The following is a 24243-nucleotide window of genomic DNA, read 5'->3' as shown; positions in this document are numbered from 1 at the left end:
GTCTCCTCTCAGACTGTCTCCTCTCAGACTGTCTCCTGTCATACTGTCTCCTCTCAGACTGTCTCCTGTCCTACTGTCTCCTCTCAGACTGTTTCCTGTCATACTGTCTCCTCTCAGAGTGTCTCCTGTCAGACTATCTCCTGTCATACTGTCTCCTCTCAGACTGTCTCCTCAGATACTGTCTCCTCTCAGACTGTCTCCTCTCAGACTGTCTCCTCTCACACTGTCTCCTTTCACACTGTCTCCTCGGATACTGTCTCCTCTCAGACTGTCTCCTTTCACACTGTCTCCTCGGATACTGTCTCCTCTCAGACTGTCTCCTCTCACACTGTCTCCTTTCACACTGTCTCCTCAGATACTGTCTCCTCTCAGACTGTCTCCTTTCTCACTGTCTTCTCGGATACTGTCTCCTCTCAGACTGTCTCCTCTCACACTCTCTCTTCTCACACTGTCTCCTTTCACACTGCCTCCTCAGATACTGTCTCCTCTCAGACTGTCTCCTTTCTCACTGTCTCCTCGGATACTGTCTCCTCTCAGACTGTCTCCTTTCTCACTGTCTCCTCGGATACTGTCTCCTCTCACACTGTCTCCTCTCACACTGTCTCCTCTCACACTGTCTCCTCTCAGAGGAGAAGGAGGCATTGGCCTGACTGACGATTTCCTAGTTCTCCACGACAGGTTCTACAGTTAGACAATCCATTCAGTCTCATCAAATAGGCACAATTCCTATCGTAATGCCAATAGTCATAGACTAAATTCCTTATTCTCCTCTCACTAACAGGCTGTTTCCCCACTCGTCTTGAAGCAAAAGTCAGAGCTGTCAAACTCCGTGTAACACAAGAGTCCTACAGACTTCAGTGACTCCCAAAATGGCACCCTAATTATCCATGTAGTGCACTACGGTAGGTGTCAGGTATTTGATTTATAGCCTATAGACATCGTCATGTTATACAAGTCAAAAATGCATATTTCTGCCTATGGCCGAATAGTCTTATTATTAGTCTATCCTGGAAGAAACCGCTAACTGTAAACGTCTAGTTGTTATGTAAGATCCGGCCAAACAGTTGGATAATAAATGAGGAAATGCAATGAGATAGGCTAGGTAGGCTATAGGCTACTCTTCAGTCTGCTGCTTCTCGTTTCCGGGTTCAATCCGCTGTGTCACTCACACCGCACCATTGTCCTCTTTATGAAGACGCGCGCTCTGCTCCGGATCCGACATGCACACAATTATTGTTACAATGTATCGTCACTCTGGAACTGCTACAAAGGATACGTGGCTGAGTTTATACCAATGTTGCGCTGCTCTGTCTACTGTGTTGCCAAACATGAAATCAGAGCTAGATCAGTTAGAGCAGCATATTTCCAGTAGCGCGGTAGTTGTCTACATTCTCCATTATCGATGTGAATGATCGTGTTACTGTTTACTCACCAAGGGTCAAACTCGTGGATGATGCTCTCAAATCGGATGACAGCGAAGAGCCTGGCACTGAAACCAGCAAGCCAGGCCAGAAACAGGATGGTAAACGAAAGTAAGGACTGCCACCCTGCCGGCTGAGCTATCCCGGTGGAGAGAGCCCCCGTAGGACTACTACCGACGGTCCCCGCTGGACTGCTCCGTCCATTCCCAGAGAGAGAAGCTCCGATATTCGCAGCAGAAGCTTTATGCTTGCTATCGGAAACAGAGTGATGTTCCGCCATATTCTACGCCAGACCCCGGTTGTAGGCAGATCTGATAGGAACGAGAGAAATCCCTATCCTGCTGCCACGCTCCACTGTCGAAGACCCTCGCACCCTATCTGCACCTCTCGTTTCACTTCCAATCACCTACGGTACACCAGAACACAATCCTGGGTATAACCGGACCGCTAATTCAAACCAAGTTCCCCCGATGGAGTCACATAGCAGCCGGGGTTGCAGTACCGCAGTAGCGCACGCGAACCGACGAGCTGCTCCTCCTTGGAAGTTGATGTCAGGGCGGGCGCACCGTGGACAGCAGGACCAGGAAGAGAGCTCAGCCTCTCACAACCAGACGGGTCCGACTGGGCAGGTCCACGGCGCTGTCATAACACCAATCACAAGAGAGAGTGTACAGACTGACAGGGACAGTAAACAATGGGATGGGATTCACACCGGATAGGTGTAGCGTCGTTGAGGAAGGATAGCGCACTAGCAAGTCCACCAATCATATGTCTAGGATATAATATCAGACTGAAAAGATAGCCAATCCACTATCAACAGCGCGGGGTCGGTTTCACGGAAGAAGCCAATAAAATAAATGAAATCCGCGAAACATGCCTGCCACGAGAGCGTATACCACAGCAGCGTCAACCGTGTGAATAAGTACAGTAGGATCAGTAGGATACAGTAGGACCTGGCTACAAACAGCTGCCTCCCAGGGCGCACATACCAGCGGTATAATGCTCAGGCTGTCCAATGTCCTCCTTCCATTCAAAACAATCCTCCTGCTGAGAATGACACAAACAGGAAGTCACCACAGCATGTCGGGAATAGATTTATCACAATAATAACAGACACACAGGGTGAATTAGACCTGTTATTGTCACGTGGCTTTATTCTGTTGTATTATTTGATGTTGCGTTTTCATCTATTCTCACGGTGACGTCAGTCAGCAGCCATGGGACTAGTTTATCAGGACTAGGTTATTACCCATACAGGACTAGTTTATCAGGATTAGACTATTACCCATACAGGACTAGTTTATCAGGATTAGACTATTACCCATACAGGACTAGTTTATCAGGACTAGGTTATTACCCATACAGGGACTAGGTTATTACCCATACAGGACTAGTTTATCAGGATTAGACTATTACCCATACAGGACTAGTTTATCAGGATTAGACTATTACCCATACAGGACTAGTTTATCAGGACTAGGTTATTACCCATACAGGACTAGGTTATTACCCATACAGGACTAGTTTATCAGGATTAGACTATTACCCATACAGGACTAGTTTATCAGGATTAGACTATTACCCATACAGGACTAGTTTATCAGGATTAGACTATTACCCATACAGGACTAGTTTATCAGGATTAGGTTATTACCCATACAGGACTAGTTTATCAGGACTAGGTTATTACCTATACAGGACTAGTTTATCAGGACTAGGTTATTACCTATACAGGACTAGTTTATCTGGACTAGGTTATTACCCATACAGGACTAGTTTATCAGGACTAGGTTATTACCTATACAGGACTAGTTTATCAGGACTAGATTATCAGGATCAGGTTATTACCCATACAGGACTAGTTTATCAGGACTAGGTTATTACCTATACAGGACTAGTTTATCTGGACTAGGTTATTACCCATACAGGACTAGTTTATCAGGTTTAGGTTATTACCCATACAGGACTAGTTTATCAGGACTAGGTTATTACCCATACAGGACTAGGTTATTACCTATACAGGACTAGTTTATCAGGATTAGGTTATTACCCATACAGGACTAGTTTATCAGGTTTAGGTTATTACCCATACAGGACTAGTTTATCGGGACTAGGTTATTACCCATACAGGACTAGGTTATTACCTATACAGGACTAGTTTATCAGGATTAGACTATTACCCATACAGGACTAGTTTATCAGGATTAGGTTATTACCCATACTGGACTAGTTTATCAGGATTAGACTATTACCCATACAGGACTAGTTTATCAGGATTAGACTATTACCCATACAGGACTAGTTTATCAGGATTAGACTATTACCCATACAGGACTAGTTTATCTGGACTAGGTTATTACCTATACAGGACTAGTTTATCAGGACTAGATTATCAGGATCAGGTTATTACCCATACAGGACTAGTTTATCAGGACTAGGTTATTACCTATACAGGACTAGTTTATCTGGACTAGGTTATTACCCATACAGGACTAGTTTATCAGGTTTAGGTTATTACCCATACAGGACTAGTTTATTACCTATACAGGACTAGTTTATCAGGATTAGGTTATTACCCATACAGGACTAGTTTATCAGGTTTAGGTTATTACCCATACAGGACTAGTTTATCGGGACTAGGTTATTACCCATACAGGACTAGGTTATTACCTATACAGGACTAGTTTATCAGGATTAGACTATTACCCATACAGGACTAGTTTATCAGGATTAGGTTATTACCCATACTGGACTAGTTTATCAGGATTAGACTATTACCCATACAGGACTAGTTTATCAGGATTAGACTATTACCCATACAGGACTAGTTTATCAGGATTAGACTATTACCCATACAGGACTAGTTTATTACCCATATAGGACTAGTTTATCTGGACTAGTGTATCAGACTAGTTTATCAGGATTATACTATTACCCATATAGGACTAGTTTATTACCCATATAGGACTAGTTTATCTGGACTAGTGTATCAGACTAGTTTATCAGGATTAGACTATTACTCATACAGGACTAATTTAAGGTTGAGGATGAACCGGAGGTTCTACTGCGGTTTAGGCATAACACCAAACCTGTTTCAGCTCCTCTAAAAACATGATATTGTCTAAGCTCAGTAGTAAAAACTGCTGCCGTTGATTCAAGTGGGTGAGCAGCATTCCTACAGAGGAGAGCTGCATACACAAGAGAGGAGAGGGGAGGGAGGAGAGAGAGGGGAGGGAGGAGAGAGAGAGTGGGGAGGGAGGAGGGAGAGGGGAGGGAGGAGAGAGAGAGGGGAGGGGGGAGAGAGATGAGGAGAGGAGAAAGAGAGAGGGGAGGGAGGAGAGAGAGGGAGGGGGGAGAGAGAGATGAGGAGAGGAGAGAGAGAGAGGAGGGAGGAGAGAGAGATGAGGAGAGGAGAGGAGAGAGAGAGAGGGGAGGGAGGAGAGAGAGATGGGAGGGAGGAGAGAGAGAGAGAGAGGGGCGGGAGGAAAGAGAGAGGGGAGGGAGGAGAGAGAGGGGAGGGAGGAGAGAGAGAGAGGGGAGGGAGGAGTGAGAGAGAGGAGGGAGGAGAGAGAGGGGAGGGAGGAGAGAGAGATGAGGAGAGAGAGAGAGAGGGGAGGGAGGAGAGAGAGAGAGGGGAGGGAGGGAGGAGAGAGAGAGAGGGGAGGGAGGAGAGAGAGATGAGGAGAGGAGAGAGAGAGGGAGTGGAGGAGAGAGAGAGAGGGGAGGAGAGAGAGAGGGGAGGGAGGAGAGAGAAGGGAGGGAGGAGAGAGAGAGAGGAGGGAGGAGAGAGAGGGGAGGGAGGAGAGAGAGATGAGGAGAGGAGAGAGAGAGGGGAGGGAGGAGAGAGGGGAGGGAGGAGAGAGAGATGAGGAGAGGAGAGAGAGAGGGGAGGGAGGAGAGAGAGAGAGGGGAGGGAGGAGAGAGAGGGGAGGGAGGAGAGAGAGATGAGGAGAGGAGAGAGAGAGAGGAGGGAGGAGAGAGAGATGGGAGGGAGGAGAGAGAGAGAGAGAGGGGCGGGAGGAAAGAGACAAGGGGAGGGAGGAGAGAGAGGGGAGGGAGGAGAGAGAGAGAGGGGAGGAGGAGTGAGAGAGGAGGAGGAGAGAGAGAGAGGGAGGGAGGAGTGAGAGATGATGAGAGGAGAGAGAGGGAGGGAGGAGAGAGAGAGAGGAGAGGAGAGAGAGAGGGGAGGGAGGAGAGAGGGGAGGAGGAGAGAGAGAGAGGAGAGGGAGAGAGAGAGGGGAGGGAGGAGAGAGAGAGAGGGGAGGGAGGAGAGAGAGGGGAGGGAGGAGAGAGAGATGAGGAGAGGAGAGAGAGGAGGAGGAGGAGAGAGAGATGGGAGGGAGAGAGAGAGAGAGAGGGGAGGAGAGAGGGCGGGAGGAAGGAGAGGGAGAGAGGGGAGGAGGAGAGAGAGAGAGAGGGGGGAGGAGTGGAGGGAGGAGAGAGAGAGAGGGGAGGAGAGTGAGAGAGATGAGAGGAGAGAGAGGGGAGGGAGGAGAGATGAGGAGAGAGAGGGGAGGGAGGAGAGAGGGAGGGAGGAGAGAGAGGGGAGGAGGAGAGAGAGGAGAGGGAGGAGAGAGAGGGAGGGAGGGAGAGAGAGAGAGGAGGGGGAGAGAGAGGGAGGGAGGAGAGAGAAGAGAGGGAGAGAGAGAGAAGGAGGAGGAGAGAGAGAGAAGGGAGGGAGGAGAGGAGAGAGGAGGGAGGAGAGAGAGAGAGGAGAGGAGAGAGAGAGAGGGAGGGAGGAGAGAGAGAGAGAGAGAGAGAGATGAGGAGAGGAGAGGAGAGGAGAGAGAGAGAGAGGAGAGCTGCAAACACAGAGAGAGAGAGGGGAGGAGGAGAGAGAGATGAGGAGAGAGAGAGAAAGGGGAGGGAGGAGAGAGAGAGAGGAGGGAGAGAGAGAGGGGGAGGGAGGAGAGAGAGATGAGGAGAGGAGAGAGAGGAGGGGAGGGAGAGAGAGAGAGGAGGAGAGAGAGAGAGAGGAGGAGAGGGAGGAGGGAGGAGGAGAGAGAGAGGGAGAAAGAGAGGAGAGAGAGGGAGGGAAGAGAGAGAGAGGGAGGAGAGAGAGAGAGAGGGTAGAGAGGAGAGAGAGAGAGAAGGGAGGGAGAGAGAGAGAGGGGGAGAGAGAGAGAGAGAGAGGGGAGGGAGAGAGAGAGAGAGGGGAGAGAGGAGAGAGAGAGATGGAAGGGAGGAGAGAGAGAGAGATGGGAGGGAGGAGAGAGAGAGATGTGGAGAGGAGAGCAGAGCACATCCACTCTCACACGGTCTGCTTTCTATTCAAACACAAATACTGCTCACTACCTGGAACATTAATACAGGTCCACACTGACACAATACCAATGTGTGGCTTTTCTGCAACGATACCTCTCTCTCTCATTGTCTCTGTCTCTCTCTCTCTCGCTCTCCCTCTCTCTGTCTCTCCATCATTATCTCTCTCTCTCTCTCTCTCCATTGTTCTCTCTCCCCCTCTCTCTCTCTATCGCTCTCTCTCTCCTTCTCTCTCGCCATCATTTTTTCTCTCTCTCTCTGACCAGGAAACACCTCTCCCTATACACTGGTTTGAAAAGAAAAGAAAAGAAAAGCAAGAGGGAGAGATTGAGGGAGTCTACAGAGTATACATGAAAAAAAGAGAAGCATTTTTCTTCCCGGGGACTCTATTGTATAATTACAATCAGTCGTGTTCAGTAACTGTCTCTATTGTATAATTACAATCAGTCGTGTTCAGTAACTGTCTCTATTGTATAATTATAATCAGTCGTGTTCAGAAACTGTCTCTATTGTATAATTACAATCAGTCGTGTTCAGTAACTGTCTCTATTGTATAATTATAGTCAGTAGTGTTCAGTAACTGTCAAACAAACCCTCACTTAGATTACCTTCCTTCCATACACTGCTCTAGAACAAAAAAAGGGTAGAGGACGTTTTTGAGGCAAGCTGCAAAATTGTTATTTTTGTCCAGAAACCTTCCCAAAAGATGAGAGTTTGAGTTGTGTGTACATGTGTGTGCTATAGATTGTCAGAGCTTACTGAGGCAGGGGCGTAATCATTTCAAGTCAAATTGATAAAGGAAATCCTATTACTCTCCCCAACCAGTCTAGAATGGCTCCAAGCAGGAAAAGAACATAGGGGAATGCGTCCCAAATTGCACCCTATTTCCCAATATAAAGTGCCCTACTTTCAACCAGGGCCCATTAAAAGTAGTGCACTAATAAAGGGAATAAGCTGCCCTTTGTGACACATTCATAGATTTCCTCCTGAAAAGACTACTGGATAGAATCTTGTTTAAAAACACAGTGAAACCCACACAGTGAAACCCACACAGTGAAACCCACACAGTGAAACCCACACAGTGAAACCCACACAGTGAAATCCACACGGTGAAACCCACACAGTGAAATCCACACGGTGAAACCCACACAGTGAAATCCACACGGTGAAACCCACACAGTGAAACCCACACAGTGAAACCTACACAGTGAAATCCACACGGTGAAACCCACACAGTGAAATCCACACGGTGAAACCCACACAGTGAAATCCACACGGTGAAACCCACACAGTGAAACCCACACAGTGAAACCCACACAGTGAAATCCACACGGTGAAACCCACACAGTGAAACCCACACAGTGAAACCCACACAGTGAAACCCACACAGTGAAACCCACACAGTGAAATCCACACAGTGAAACCCACTATGTGAAACCCACACAGTGAAACCCACTATGTGAAACCCACACAGTGAAACCCACACAGTGAAATCCACACGGTGAAACCCACTATGTGAAACCCACACAGTGAAACCCACACAGTGAAACCCACACAGTGAAACCCACACAGTGAAATCCACACAGTGAAACCCACACAGTGAAACCCACACAGTGAAACCCACACAGTGAAATCCACACAGTGAAACCCACACAGTGAAACCCACACAGTGAAACCCATAAAACCCATACTGTCCATTATAACATAATAACATAGCAGGGTCTATGTTCCTCAGGCCCCCCCCCCCCAACCCTAACCTTAACCCTAACCCTAACCCCCCCCCCAGCAGTACTGTCCATAATAACATAGCAGGGTCTATGTTCCTCAGGCACCCCCCTAACCCTAACCCCCCCCCCCCCCCAGCAGTGCTGTCCATAACAACATAGCAGGGAAAATGTTCCTCAATCAACAACTGTTCAGCATTGAGTCAAGGCCAAGGCCACACATCTCACCACTTTACACAGACAGAACTCAATAGCAGCTCTTTTAAAAAATCTTCAGTTGAGATGATGAAATACATTGAGTCCAGTGGTTTTCAAACCGCTCCTAGGGGGAACTCCCCCCGCCCCCCCCCCCCCCCCCCCCCCCTGGCAGTTTCACCATGTTGGTGGAGCCCTGAACTAACTCACCCTGATCCACCAATCAAGGCTTTGATGATTAGCTGACAAGTTGACAGGTGTCTGGTGTGCTGGCTGTGTGAGAACATCAACACAAAGGAAGTAGCTTGTGCTGAACAGTTTTTCTGGTGAGAATCTAGACCTCAACGACAGAGCCTCCTAGCCTGGTACCAGTTTGGTTGATAATCTAGCCTCAATCACAGAGCCTCCTAGCCCGGTACCAGTCTGGTGAGAATCTAGCCTCAACCACAGAACCTCCTAGCCTGGTACCAATCTGGTGAGAATCTAGACCTCAACCACAGAGCCTCCTAGCCTGGTACCAATCTGGTTGAGAATCTAGACCTCAACCACAGAACCTCCTAGCCTGGTACCAATCTGGTGAGAATCTAGACCTCAATCACAGAGCCTCCTAGCCTGGTACCAATCTGGTGAGAATCTAGACCTCAACCACAGGACCTCCTAGCCTGGTACCAATCTGGTGAGAATCTAGACCTCAACCACAGGACCTCCTAGCCTGCTTCAGAAGCAAGCCAGCAGTGGTATGCAGGGTGGTATGCTGCTGGCCTAAATATATAAACGTGGGGTTGACCTCTCTGTCTGTAAGAAGAGAGCTTCATCCTCTTTGATTTATATATAACCTGACAGAAACTCCCTCTATATGTGACATCATTAACTAAGATAAGAATCATAACTTACCAAACCTGTTCACAGGAACGGATAACACTAGAGATCCTTTCAAATCTGCGTTGTGTTTTTTACCCCTAATTTCTGGAACAATCGGCAGAGTTCACTGCAGTTAGATGTGCTGGTGTCACCCAGGCAGTTTATATTGAGGACCTCTATGTAGTTGAATGTGATTGCTTTAATTAAACATGTTTTTTTGTTATTGTGTGCTGAATTATATTGTTTTATACACACGTATGTGACTGTTGTTTTATCATTCTGTTTTATATTGTAATTATTTATTTAACCTTTATTTAACCTTTATTTAACCTTTATTTAACCAGGAAGGGCTCATTGAGATTGACATGCATCTATAAATATATACAGGGCTCTCTTGTAAAATAGATTTTTTAAAATCTCATTGTGACTCCCTGTTTAAATAAAGGTTAAATATATATACAATATGACACTGTTTTTGACCAGAGCCCTAAACAGCCCTATACAGTGGACCCGTCTGAATCCCAGAGCTGATGGGGTTTTAATCTGACAGCAGGAAGCTGGACTCAGAATCACCAACATACAGTAGAGTTTAGCTGGACTCAGAATCACCAACATGCAGTAGAGTTTAGCTGGACTCAGAATCACCAACATGCAGTAGAGTTTAGCTGGACTCAGAATCACCAATGCAGTACAGTTTATTAACAGCAGGTGGCAGTATAATAATGTGGTCTAATGATCAGAGTTGAACCTCAGTTGAGTTGGTGTGTTTGTCGGTGGCAGCCAGAGTGTGAATTATACCGTGACATTCAGGGGGAGCCTCTATTGGATGCAGGTACTTGCCTCAATACATTTTAATTTATGGGCCTATTAGTAAAGACAAGTCATTTAACAGTAAAAATATATGGACATTTTTAATGTGGCATGAACACTTCAAAATCTAGGCTACCTGCGACCGCTCATTCATCCCCTCCCAAAAATTAATTCCAGCATCCAAACAGTGCATTGTGTATAAGGCAGCGGCTGTCACACTCTTATTTTGGACCAGACAGCATCAGATACAATGGCTACAAATATTTAGACCGAGAGGAGCTGTTTCGCTCGCTCGGATCCTCTCTCTGGTGAGATTGATGCAGTCTCTGTCAAATTATTTAGACACCTCTCCCGAAGTTTGACTTTTGTTGCGAGTTGTACATGAGTCTCAATAGGCTCCTAATATGATTATAAATGATAAGTACAGGATGTTATCTACAGCTCTCTATTGGAGATGAAGAGTAGGAAGGAGGGGAGATGAGGAGAGAAGGGTTTACCTGTGAGGCTGTACCTGGGTAAACGTGAAAGGCTGTACATTTCTATTCGGTAAAGAATGTTGTATATATTTGTCTGTACGTACCTGTGTGTATATATATATATATATATATATATATATATAGTAAGAGCAAATGGGTAGTTGTACTATCTCATTTCAACAGCAACGTTTTTGTTTATTAAACAGTGTTGGTTGTTAAATATAGTCTAATACGTAATCCGACCAAATTCACACAGAAATGTGAGTTATAGATCCGTGATTCTCGTTGAAAACAGGTGTAAGCAGCAGTGGATCTGTTCTATGTGCGCTATTTCTATGCTTCACAGTGTTTAAGTTTTTTTTTTTTTTTTTTTTTTTTTTTGCTTCTTTTACTTCCTGTTTTGTACACCAGCTTCAAACAGCTGAACATGTAATATTTTGGGTTTATGGAGAAAATATATTTAACATCGGTTTAGACGGCACGATGATTCTCTACGCAATGACTGCTTGTTTTGTCACATGAACTGACATTAGGCAAACTGTTCGAATTTTAGTAACCAGGAAATGGTCGGAGCTATTTCTGCATATTGCATGTTTAACTTGAAAGAAGAAGCCTATTGGATGGTAGCGGGGTGAACAGGCTCCAGCTCTGCTGGTTGATGTCCTTGATTGATCTTTCTGGCCTTCCTGTGACATCGGGTACATACAGTATTATCTGTTCTCCTGGTCTCAATCCTGGGACCTGTAACAAACACGTCATAAACCATGAAAATGATTTGGGAAAAAATGGATACAGGAAATTAGCTATAAAAACAGCAACATTTTATTTCAAGCCTCATGGCAAGATGTGTAAAATAGCGCGAGTTTAGCTATAAAACTGCAAAAAAAATTCTCTCTGCCCCATAACTTGTTGTTGTTATGTTATCTGGGTTAGGACTGGCTAACTCTACCACACATTCAGGACATAGTGTTATGTTATCTGGGTTAGGACTGGCTAACTCTACCACACATTCAGGGACGTTACCCTGCACATAGTGTTATGTTATCTGGGTTAGGACTGGCTAACTCTACCACACATTCAGGGACGTTACCCTGCACATAGTGTTATGTTATCTGGGTTAGGACTGGCTAACTCTACCACACATTCAGGGACGTTACCCTGCACATAGTGTTATGTTATCTGGGTTAGGACTGGCTAACTCTACCACACATTCAGGGACGTTACCCTGCACATAGTGTTATGTTATCTGGGTTAGGACTGGTTAACTCTACCACACATTCAGGGACGTTACCCTGCACATAGTGTTATGTTATCTGGGTTAGGACTGGTTAACTCTACCACACATTCAGGACATAGTGTTATGTTATCTGGGTTAGGACTGGCTAACTCTACTACACATTCAGGACATAGTGTTATGTTATCTGGGTTAGGACTGGCTAACTCTACCACACATTCAGGGACGTTACCCTGCACATAGTGTTATGTTATCTGGGTTAGGACTGGTTAACTCTACCACACATTCAGGGACGTTACCCTGCACATATTGTGTAGACCTGAGCTGGATTTATGGCATTTTCAGAGCTTTTTGAATCAATAACGAATGATTTTGAACCCCCATGCTCTGATAAAAACCTCTCTCCTGGATGACAACTGATCAGTCAGGTGGTATATTACATTATATTACATTACATTACATTACATTATATTACATTATATTATATTATATTATATTATATTATATTATATTATATTACATTACATTACATTACATTACATTACATTACATTATATTACATTATATTACATTATATTACATTATATTATATCCATGAAGCCTACGACATTGTCAGTCAACATGGACCTTTTCTGGGGGCCTTTTTCACAGAAGGCGAGGTCCGTAACAGGTGCATCAAAGCTGGGACCGAGAGACTGAAAAACAGCTTCTATCTCAAGACCATCAGACTGTTAAACAGCCATCACTAGCACATTAGAGGCTGCTGCCTACATAGAGACTCAAATCACTGGCCATTTTAATACACGGATCACTAGTCACTGTAATAATGTTTACATACTGCATTACTCATCTCATATGTATATACTGTAGTCTATACTATTATACTGTATCTTGGTCTGACATCGCCCGTCCATATATTTATATATTCTTAATTCTAATCCTTAGATGTGTGTGTACTGGGTATATGTTGTGTAATTTGTTCAATATTTTACTTGTTAGATGTTACTGTCGGAGCTAGAAGCACAAACATTACACTTACATCCGGAATAGAATCTGCCGAACACGTGTCTGTGACCAATAACATTACATTAGATTTGATGTTTCCTGTAAAACAGGAGAAATGATGAGACAAGAGGAAGTTTGGTTGGTTTCAGGAAATGTTTTCTCAATAGAATTTAATAAACATGTATTTTTTTTTCTTTCTCTACAAAAAAAAAAGTGTCAAGGGTCAATTATCTGGTTTATTAGAATTTCTTTGGTAAAAAAAAAAATATAAATTCACAGTTGTCATTATCATTAAAAAACACATCTACAGTCAAAAATATCCTATGTTCAGTCTGTTTAACAGTACATATAATTATTGCTATTCAATGAATTGGTATCTGTACCAAAAATAAAGGCTATTCACTTACAAATAGTGCAGAAGGTATCTAACATGTTAAAACCATCTAATTGTACAGTGGGGCAAAAAAGTATTTAGTCAGCCACCAATTGTGCAAGTTCTCCCACTTCAAAAGATGAGACAGGCCTTTAATTTTCATCATAGGTACACTTCAACTATGACAGACAAAATGAGAAGAAAACCATCTAATTGTATGTATGTTCGTCCAACACATGTCAACAGATTATCCGCTTTAGTAGTGAAAGAATAAATGTTACCCAATGTTTTATTTTTTTAACCTTTATTTAACTAGGCAAGTCAGTTAAGAACAAGTTATTATTTACAATGACAGCCTAGGAACAGTGGGTTAACTGCTGTGTTCAGGGGCAGAATGACAGATTTGTACCTTGTCAGCTCGGGGGTTTGAACTTGCAACCTTTCCGTTACTAGTCCAACACCAAAAGGCAAAAGGCCTCCTGCGGGGACGGGGGCCTGGGATTTAAATAAATAAATACATACAATATAAATGTAGGACAAAACACACATCACAACAAGAGAGACAACACAACACTACATAGAGAGAGACAACACAACACTACATAGAGAGAGACAACACAACACTACATAAAGAGAGACAACACAACACTACATAAAGAGAGACACCACAACACTACATAAAGAGAGACAACACTACACTACATAAAGAGAGACACCACAACACTACATAAAGAGAGACACCACAACACTACATAAAGAGAGACAACACATCACTACATAAAGAGAGACACCACAACACTACATAAAGAGAGACACCACAACACTACATAAAGAGAGACAACACAACACTACATAAAGAGAGACACCACAACACTACATAAAGAGAGACCTAAGACAACAACACAGTATGGTAGCAACACAATAAGACAACACCATGGTAGCAACACAACATAACAACAACATGGTAGCAACACAACACTACATAAAGAGAGACCTAAGACAACAACACAGTATGGCAGCAACACAATAAGACAACACCATGGTAGCAACACAACATAACAACAACATGGTAGCAACACAACATGACAACAACATGGTAGCAACACAACATGGTAGCAGCACAAAACATGGTACAAACATTATTGGGCACAGACAACAGCAAAGGGCAAGAAGGTAGAGACATCAATACATCACACAAAGCAGCCACAACTGTCATTAAGAGTCTTTGAATGAGGAAAAGTTTGATAAGTTTGCGATAAAACTGTCCAGTTTGAGTGTTTGTTGCAGCTCGTTCCAGTCGCTAGCTGCAGCGAACTGAAAAGAGGAGCAACCCAGGGATGTGTGTGCTTTGGGGACCTTTAACAGAATGTGACTGGCAGAATGAGTGTTGTATGTGGAGGATGAGGGCTGCAGTATATATCTCAGATAGGGGGGAGTGAACGGGTGTTGTATGTGGAGGATGAGGGCTGCAGTAGATATCTCAGATAAGGGGGAGTGAGGCCTAAGAGGGATTTATAAATAAGCATCAACCAGTGGGTCTTGTGACGGGCATAGAGATGACCAGTTTACAGAGGAGTATAGAGTGCAGTGATGTGTCCTATAAGGAGCATTGGTGGAACATCTGATGGCCGAATGGTAAAGAACATCTAGCCGCTCGAGAGCACCCTTACCTGCCGATCTATAAATTACGTCTCCGTAATCTAGCATGGGTAGGATGGTCATCTGAATCAGGGTTAGTTAGGCAGCTGGAGTGAAAGAGGAGCGATTACGACAGAGGAAACCAAGATTTAACTTTAGTCTGCAGCTTTGATATGTGCTGAGAGAAGGACAGTGTACCGTCTAGCCAAGTACTTGCATGAGGTGACTACCTCCAGCTCTAAACCCTCAGAGGTAGTAATCACACCTGTGGGGAGAGGGGCATTCTTCTTACCAAACCACATGACCTTTGTTTTGGAGGTGTTCAGAACAAGGTTAAGGGTAGAGAAAGCTTGTTGGACACTAAGACAGCTTTGTCGTAGAGCATTTAACACAACATCCCTGTGGAAGGGCCAGCAGAGTATAAGACTGTATCATCTGCATATAAATGGATGAGAGAGCTTCCTAGTGCCTGAGCTGTGTTGTTGATGTACGTTGAGATTTATGGTTTAATTGATTGGTCTCAAACAGCTCTATTCTTCCAAAAATCTACAATGTTTGGAGATAAACTAGATCGTCTCCTTTATAGACCAAGAATGTCTTCAACATGGTGACGTCGCGCCCCGTGGGCAAGGTTGGGCCATCCTTGTTCCTGGCGGGTTGCCTGGGCGTCATGGAAGAACACTGGCTGATTACAGTCAAGAGTCTAGAAGAATCAAGTTGACCAATTATTTGTTATTATTTTCTCTCTGCACTGTTGCCGCGGGGCCACGGTTTCACTGCGTCAGAGCGTTTTTGTTTGTGTCGTTTTGAAATGCTTACACCAATCGCTGCTCAAAATGTTGTCTGGCTAATACTGGGGGCCCTGGAAGAAACACAATGGGCCAGGGTTTTAGAAATGCCAAGGTGGATTTCTGATCCCAGACTGCCCCTGGTTACAATCATAAAGGTAAACAGGAAGCCATTTTCAATGAGTCTGTAGTCCCTTTTTTTTTATCAGCCACTAGAGGTCCCCCTAGATCTGATTCTTAGCATGACACTGTACTACTAGTTGCACTTATGAACAGATCTAGTATCAGCTTACTTAGCTCGGGGGGTTAAATGCCACTGACCTTTATTGATGTCTACAAGATGCGCAATGAGCGTGGGAAATGCGCTCTACAAATTAAATATAATAATACCTATTATTATTATTGCATCATAGCTAACTGTATCCGGTCACGGATTTTTTTTTATTACAACAACAAAAAAACAGCAAACGGATATTACTAATGGCAGGCCTACCTACAAAATACGCGATGATACCTAGAAAGTTGATGTCAAACATCTTACTCATGGAGAAATACAAGCCACCAACAGATGCCAACACTTGCTATATGCAAGATGATGAGTCACTTCTCTACGTTTATGTCTTTGGGGAAAAATACAGAATTCTCAAATTCTAAATTGGAAATATTCCACATAGGAAATATATTGCCCTAATAAAATAGCATAAATGTTTAAACTCTTCTAAAGTGTAACATATAGGTATGAATGTCAAGAAGAGAACACGTATCCTCCCTCCCTCCCTCCCCAGTCATCAGAGCTTTCCACTTGCTCCGCTCTCCATTTCAAAACGACACAAACAAAAACGCACTGACGCAGTGAAACCGTGGCCTTGCGGCAACAGTGCAGAGAGAAAATAATTGGGCAACTTGATTCTTCTAGACTCTTGACTGTAATCAGCCAGTGTTCTTCCATGACGCCCAGGCAACCCGCCAGTAACAAGGATGGCCTAACCTTGCCCACGGGGCGCGACGTCACCATGTTAAAGACATTCTTGGTCTATAAAGGAGACATTCTAGTTTATCTCCAAACATTATTTAAAACCTTTTAGCTGGAAGAACAGAGCTGTTTGAGACCAATCAATTCAACCATAAATGAACAATGGCGCCGACGAATGAAAGACATATGAACGGTATGTTGGACTGCTATTTATCTTATTCCTTCGTTATTACATGTTTGTTAGGCAAATGCAGGAGCATTTCACGTTATTTGCAAATATATATATATATATTGATTATCATTAGCTATATCCTGAATTGAAATGTTTACTGTTCTCTCAAAATAAAAAATAAAAATACGGGCACATTTTAGTGCGTTTTGCCTGGAGAATAGAAGTTGTCACAATGCCTTTAGAATGGACTTACGTCAGTGTTCTATAATGTCACCCAGCGCCCTCTATCTGATCGGGTCAGGCGTTGTTACCTGTTCACTCGCTGCTCCGCGCAGTTCTCCCGAAGATGGGCAGTGGGGAAAGTCGCCCTGGCAAGGTGTCTCTCTGCGGAGGTATTGAATAGAGTACACCTTTGCGTAATAAGTAGATACAATTAACACTTAATTGTTTAAAAAAAAAAAACGTTATTTTTTTTGATCAGTAGCCTAACTTGTTATGTCGGGGAAAGAAAGAAAGAAAGAGCCGGTCTGTGACAGAACGCACAGTAAGACTTGTCTGTCCTTCTGCGGTAGCGTGAACCAACTGTGGCCAGGCGCTGCGAGGATGCGCCAGGCGCTGCGAGGTGGCCAGGCGCTGCGAGGACGCGCCAGGCGCTGCGAGGGTGCGCCAGCAGTGCAGTAGCAGCGCGTTTCACGCATGCAGCGTTCCGTGTTGCGGGTTATGGGACGGCGTATGCTAGGCTATAGGCTACAAAGAGTATAACGCGGATGACAGTTATATCACGTCTGTCATTATCGTCCGTGTGTGGCCTGATTGGCACCGTATTCACCATATAGTGCACTACTTTAGACCAGGGGTCATTTGAGTTGCAGCACCAGTCAGTGTGGTCGGTCAGGAATGAGCGGTGCACATTCTTGTAACACCCTTAGCCAACCGGAGACGTCAATAAATAAGGGTGAGCTTACAGAATGCATCACAGCTGAAATAAGGCTCGAGTGACAGGCTTTGCGTCCTAAATGGCCTCCATATTCACTACGTAGTGTACTTATGACCAGGGCCCGTGCTCATAAGTAGTGCACGAGAATAGGATGCCTTTTGGGATATATCTACAGTAGCAGTGTTAAAGCTGTACTAGAGGGCCATCTACAGTAGCAGTGTTTCTCTGACTCAGAGACCCCATAGTCAGCTGTATTAGAGGGCCATCTACAGTAGCAGTGTTTCTCTGACCCAGAGACCCCTAGTCAGCTGTATTAGAGGGCCATCTACAGTAGCAGTGTTTCTCTGACCCAGAGACCCCTAGTCAGCTGTACTAGAGGGCCATCTACAGTAGCAGTGTTTCTCTGACCCAGAGACCCCTAGTCAGCTGTATTAGAGGGCCATCTACAGTAGCAGTGTTTATCTGACCCAGCGACCCCTAGTCAGCTGTATTAGAGGGCCATCTACAGTAGCAGTGTTTATCTGACCCAGAGACCCCTAGTCAGCTGTATTAGAGGGCCATCTACAGTAGCAGTGTTTCTCTGACCCAGAGACCCCTAGTCAGCTGTATTAGAGGGCCATCTACAGTAGCAGTGTTTATCTGACCCAGAGACCCCTAGTCAGCTGTATTAGAGGGTCATCTACAGTAGCAGTGTTTCTCTGACCCAGAGACCCCTAGTCAGCTGTATTAGAGGGCCATCTACAGTAGCAGTGTTTATCTGACCCAGAGACCCCTAGTCAGCTGTAGTCTGGCTGTGATTGGACTGGATGTACCTGTTCAAGTGTGTCGTCCAAGAAGTGCTGTTGTGCTGACAAAGTATTGACACCACTCTCTGTTAAATAAAGGTTAAATAAAATAAATAAATAAATAAATATGAACTGTTGAACCACTAGAGACCCCTAGTAAGACCCCAGCAGGAGACCCCTAGTAAGACCCCAGCAGGAGAGACCCCTAGTAAGACCCCAGCAGGAGAGACCCCCAGAGAACCCTAGTAAGACCCCAGCAGGAGAGACCCCCAGAGACCCCTAGTAAGACCCAAGCAGGAGAGACCACCAGAGACCCCTAGTAAGACCCCAGCAGGAGAGACCTCCAGAGAACCCTAGTAAGACCCCAACAGGAGAGACCCCCAGAGAACCCTAGTAAGACCCCAGCAAGAGACCCCCAGAGAACCCTAGTAAGACCCCAGCAAGAGAGACACCCAGAGACCCCTAGTAAGACCCCAGCAGGAGAGACCCCTAGTAAGACCCCAGCAAGAGAGACCCCCAGAGACCCCTAGTAAGACCCCAGCAAGAGAGACCCCCAGAGACCCCTAGTAAGACCCCAGCAGGAGAGACCCCTAGTAAGACCCCAGCAAGAGAGCCCTCCAGAGACCCCTAGTAAGACCCCAGCAAGAGAGACCACCAGAGACCCCTAGTAAGACCCCAGCAAGAGAGCCCACCAGAGACCCCTAGTAAGACCCCAGCAGGAGAGCCCACCAGAGACCCCTAGTAAGACCCCAGCAAGAGAGCCCACCAGAGACCCCTAGTAAGACCCCAGCAAGAGAGCCCACCAGAGAACCCTAGTAAGACCCCAGCAAGAGAGCCCACCAGAGACCCCTAGTAAGACCCCAGCAGGAGAGACCACCAGAGACCCCTAGTAAGACCCCAGCAGGAGAGACCCCCAGAGAACCCTAGTAAGACCCCAGCAAGAGAGACCCCCAGAGACCCCTAGTAAGACCCCAGCAGGAGAGACCCCTAGTAAGACCCCAGCAAGAGAGACCCCCAGAGACCCCTAGTGAGACCCCCAGAGACCCCTAGTAAGACCCCAGCAGGAGAGACCCCCAGAGAACCCTAGTAAGACCCCAGCAAGAGAGACCACCAGAACCGTGAACTGACCTGTTATCTCCATCTGACCCTCTTATTAATACCTCTAGTACTGACATTACTGTCTGTTATCTCCTACCCCCAGATACCTCTAGTAAGGCCTCAGCGAGCCCCGCGGAGCCCAAGGGGAAGCGGCCCCCAGTGCTTGTGGACGGGGTGACTCTGAACGGCCCCACGCTGGACATCAGGGAAGCAGAGAGCTTCCTCAGAGACGCCATGCCCATCATCATGGAGGAGGCCGTCTGGAAGGCTACTGACGTCAAGGAGAAGGTAAACATCTCTTTTTACAATTTTTTCTCTCACACACTTTGCACTTTCCAGTCCCAGGATGCATAAAGGATCATGAGATCTGTTGTGAAGTATACCAGAATGCTGCAGTTTATTTTTCAAACAATAGGACATGGACCTGTATAAGAATGTATCAGGTAAATGGCTCCCCGGACTATTTCCATTGACCCCCCCTTTATAATTTTTTTTTACATTGACTGCTACTCGCTGTTTATTATCGATCCATAATCACTTTAACCCCTATCTACATGTACATATGATCTCATTCATCTCGACTAACCTGTATCCCCGCACATTGGCTCAGTACCGTACCATCTGTACATAGCCTCGCTATTCTTATTTTATTGTGTTACTTTATTTTTTTTTACTTTAGTTTACTTCGTAAATATTTTCTTAACTGTTATTTTTCTTAAAGCTGCATTGTTGGTTAAAGGATCTGACCCTTTTTTTTTTTCAATTTTCTCCTAAAATGACATCCCCAAATCTAACTGCCTGTAGCTCAGGCCTTGAAGCAAGGATATGCATATTCTTGGTACCATTTGAAAGGAAACACTTTGAGGTTTGTGGAAATGTGAAATTAATGTAGGATAATATAACACATTAAATTTGGTAAAAGATAATAGAAATAATTTTTTTAAATATATTTTTTTCCCCCCCATCATCTTTGAATTGCAAGAGAAAGGCCATTATCTGACTTAGGACTCAATTTATATTTTGTTCACTAGATGACAGCAGTGTATGTGCAAAGTTTTAGACTGATCCATTGAACCATTGCATTTCTGTTCAAAATGTTGTATCAAGTCTTCCCAAATGTGCCTAATTGGTCAATATATACATTTTCAAGTTCCTAACTGTGCAATCTCCTCAAACAATAGCATGGTATGTTTTCACTGTAATAGTTACTGTAAAATTTGATTTGATTTGATTGATATACAGTACATGTTCTTTATGAATGGTGAATAGGCCCCAGGTAGTTTGTCTGACGTCAAGGATGAGGTAAACAAACATCTAGTGGAGGGAACAGTCTGAAATGGCACCATTTTCACTATATAGCTTGAAGGGTGTTTATCAATATGCATACTACCTACCGCACTCTCAATCACACTCTGAGTGCTGCATCTCCCCTACTGTATTACCTCACGCTGCACCTCGCCCTACTGTATTACCTCACGCTGCTCCTCCCCCTACTGTATTACCTCACGCTGCTCCTCGCCCTACTGTATTACCTCACGCTGCTCCTCGCCCTACTGTATTACCTCACGCTGCACCTCCCCTACTGTATTACCTCACGCTGCACCTCCCCTACTGTATTACCTCACGCTGCTCCTCCCCCTACTGTATTACCTCACGCTGCACCTCCCCTACTGTATTACCTCATGCTGCACCTCCCCCTACTGTATTACCTCACGCTGCTCCTCCCCCTACTGTATTACCTCACGCTGCACCTCGCCCTACTGTATTACCTCACGCTGCACCTCCCCCTACTGTATTACCTCACGCTGCACCTCCCCCTACTGTATTACCTCACGCTGCACCTCCCCTACTGTATTACCTCACGCTGCATCTACCCCTACTGTATTACCTCACGCTGCACCTCCCCCTACTGTATTACCTCACGCTGCTCCTCCCCCTACTGTATTACCTCACGCTGCTCCTCCCCCTACTGTATTACCTCACGCTGCTCCTCCCCCTACTGTATTACCTCACGCTGCACCTCCCCTACTGTATTACCTCACGCTGCACCTCCCCCTACTGTATTACCTCACGCTGCTCCTCCCCCTACTGTATTACCTCACGCTGCACCTCCCCCCTACTGTATTACCTCACGCTGCACCTCCCCTACTGTATTACTACTGTATTACCTCACACTGCTCCTCCCCCTACTGTATTACCTCACGCTGCTCCTCCCCCTACTGTATTACCTCACGCTGCACCTGCCCTACTGTATTACCTCACGCTGCACCTCCCCCTACTGTATTACCTCACGCTGCTCCTCCCCTACTGTATTACCTCACGCTGCACCTCCCCCTACTGTATTACCTCACGCTGCACCTGCCCTACTGTATTACCTCACGCTGCACCTCCCCTACTGTATTACTACTGTATTACCTCACACTGCTCCTCCCCCTACTGTATTACCTCACGCTGCTCCTCCCCCTACTGTATTACCTCACGCTGCACCTGCCCTACTGTATTACCTCACGCTGCTCCTCCCCCTACTGTATTACCTCACGCTGCACCTCCCCCTACTGTATTACCTCACGCTGCACCTCCCCTACTGTATTACCTCACGCTGCTCCTCCCCTACTGTATTACCTCACGCTGCTCCTCCCCCTACTGTATTACCTCACGCTGCACCTCCCCTACTGTATTACCTCACGCTGCTCCTCCCCTACTGTATTACCTCACGCTGCTCCTCCCCCTACTGTATTACCTCACGCTGCTCCTCCCCCTACTGTATTACCTCACGCTGCACCTCCCCTACTGTATTACCTCACGCTGCACCTGCCCCTACTGTATTACCTCACACTGCACCTCCCCCTACTGTATTACCTCACGCTGCACCTCGCCCTACTGTATTACCTCACGCTGCACCTCCCCTACTGTCTTACCTCACGCTGCTCCTCCCCCTACTGTCTTACCTCACGCTGCTCCTCCCCCTACTGTCTTACCTCACGCTGCTCCTCCCCCTACTGTATTACCTCACGCTGCTCCTCCCCCTACTGTATTACCTCACACTGCACCTCCACCTACTGTATTACCTCACACTGCACCTCCCCTACTGTATTACCTCACGCTGCTCCTCCCCCTACTGTATTACCTCACACTGCACCTCCACCTACTGTATTACCTCACACTGCACCTCCCCTACTGTATTACCTCACGCTGCACCTCCCCCTACTGTATTACCTCACACTGCTCCTCCCCTACTGTATTACCTCACGCTGCACCTCCCCCTACTGTATTACCTCACGCTGCACCTCCCCCTACTGTATTACCTCACGCTGCACCTCCCCTACTGTATTACCTCACGCTGCACCTCCCCCTACTGTATTACCTCACGCTGCACCTCCCCTACTGTATTACCTCACGCTGCACCTCCCCATTCACTGACCCTTCTTCCAACCAGGACAATGGCAACAATAGAGACCAAACAGGATATACACAAAGCAAAACGTTTTAGTTGTCAAGTCTTTGTGGGTGGCTAACTAGCTAACAATTATCTGTGGCTAGCTAACAGTAGTAGCAAGACAGTTAGCCCTATTGACTTACTATGGGCTTGCGATTTACACACACTACAGTGGGTATTGTAGCCAGGTAAACACAGCAAAAATGAACACAGCATGTATTTATTATCTATTATTATTATCTAGTATCTAGATAAAATAAAATAAATATTGTAATCAGCCGACATATGAGATGTGAAGAGGCAACATTTCATTCCGAAGTCGGAGTGTACTTTCTCTGACTTCAGCTCAGTTAATAATGTCCGCCCTTGATTTCAAGAAATGTTGCATCATTTTTAACCCGGTTGCGTCATATTTCTGTGCCTACTTTCCGTTGCGGCGTCGATCTACGCTTCAGAAATATGTACAAACTGGAGTACGGATTCGAGAAGTGCCCTCCGTTTTTGCCAACTTTGATATGGACTCATACTCCCAGCATCCCGTGCTCTAATTTCCGCGCTCGGAGCACGGTAGTATTCATTTTGAGCAACCGCCAAAGTCTATTTCCTTCTCTCCCATGTAACAGGTGTGCGAGTGGCGCTCTCCGGAGCAGCTGAAGGACCTATTAGACCTAGAGCTGAGGGAAGGAGGCGAGGCACATCCCCAGATACTGCAGCGCTGTCGGGATGCCATCCGATACAGTGTCAAGACCGGTAAGGACCCAGCTCAACCCTGATTTAAAATCTAACCCCCCCCCCCCCCCCCCCGCATCCAAACCCTGACTTTCAAAACCCGGACTCTTTAAAAGACACCAATGAACTTCATCCCAAACCGGTCCTAAACCCTAACCTTCTAACTCTCCAGCCCAGAGTATCTCCTTCGCCATACGATAGTGTCAAGACTGGTAGGAAACAGCTCAATCCTAAGCCCCATGCAGCCAATCCCTAACCTTGAAACCCCCCAGCCAAACCCCACATTTAAAACCTGTGTCAACCAGGTCTGTTAACCAACTAACCTT

The 24243-nt window shown here is 45.8% G+C and overlaps 2 protein-coding genes across 2 annotated transcripts in view; one reads left to right on the top strand and one right to left on the bottom strand.

The window, feature by feature from the left end:
- Window positions 1-2039, bottom strand: part of LOC118937320 (dolichyl-diphosphooligosaccharide--protein glycosyltransferase subunit STT3B) — a 141248-nt gene extending 139209 nt beyond the window's left edge. The window contains exon 1 of the mRNA XM_090216089.1: window positions 1433-2039. Within this exon, the coding sequence (XP_090072215.1) occupies window positions 1433-1701 (269 nt within the window). The 5' untranslated portion in view covers window positions 1702-2039. The remainder of the gene's footprint in view (window positions 1-1432) is intronic.
- Window positions 2040-16570: 14531 nt separating this feature from the next.
- LOC110515934 (acidic amino acid decarboxylase GADL1) overlaps window positions 16571-24243 on the top strand; it is a 31464-nt gene continuing 23791 nt past the window's right edge. The window contains exons 1-3 of the mRNA XM_090216072.1: window positions 16571-16953; window positions 19856-20040; window positions 23812-23938. Coding sequence (XP_090072198.1) covers window positions 16923-16953; window positions 19856-20040; window positions 23812-23938 — 343 coding nt within the window. The 5' untranslated portion in view covers window positions 16571-16922. The remainder of the gene's footprint in view (window positions 16954-19855; window positions 20041-23811; window positions 23939-24243) is intronic.

The sequence above is a fragment of the Oncorhynchus mykiss genome, chromosome 2 (genome assembly GCF_057628025.1).
Source record: "Oncorhynchus mykiss isolate SJ-2025 chromosome 2, ASM5762802v1, whole genome shotgun sequence".
NCBI lineage: Eukaryota > Metazoa > Chordata > Actinopteri > Salmoniformes > Salmonidae > Oncorhynchus > Oncorhynchus mykiss.
The sequence above is the reverse complement of the archived record's forward strand: the minus strand, read 5'-3'. Positions and strand labels throughout refer to the sequence as shown.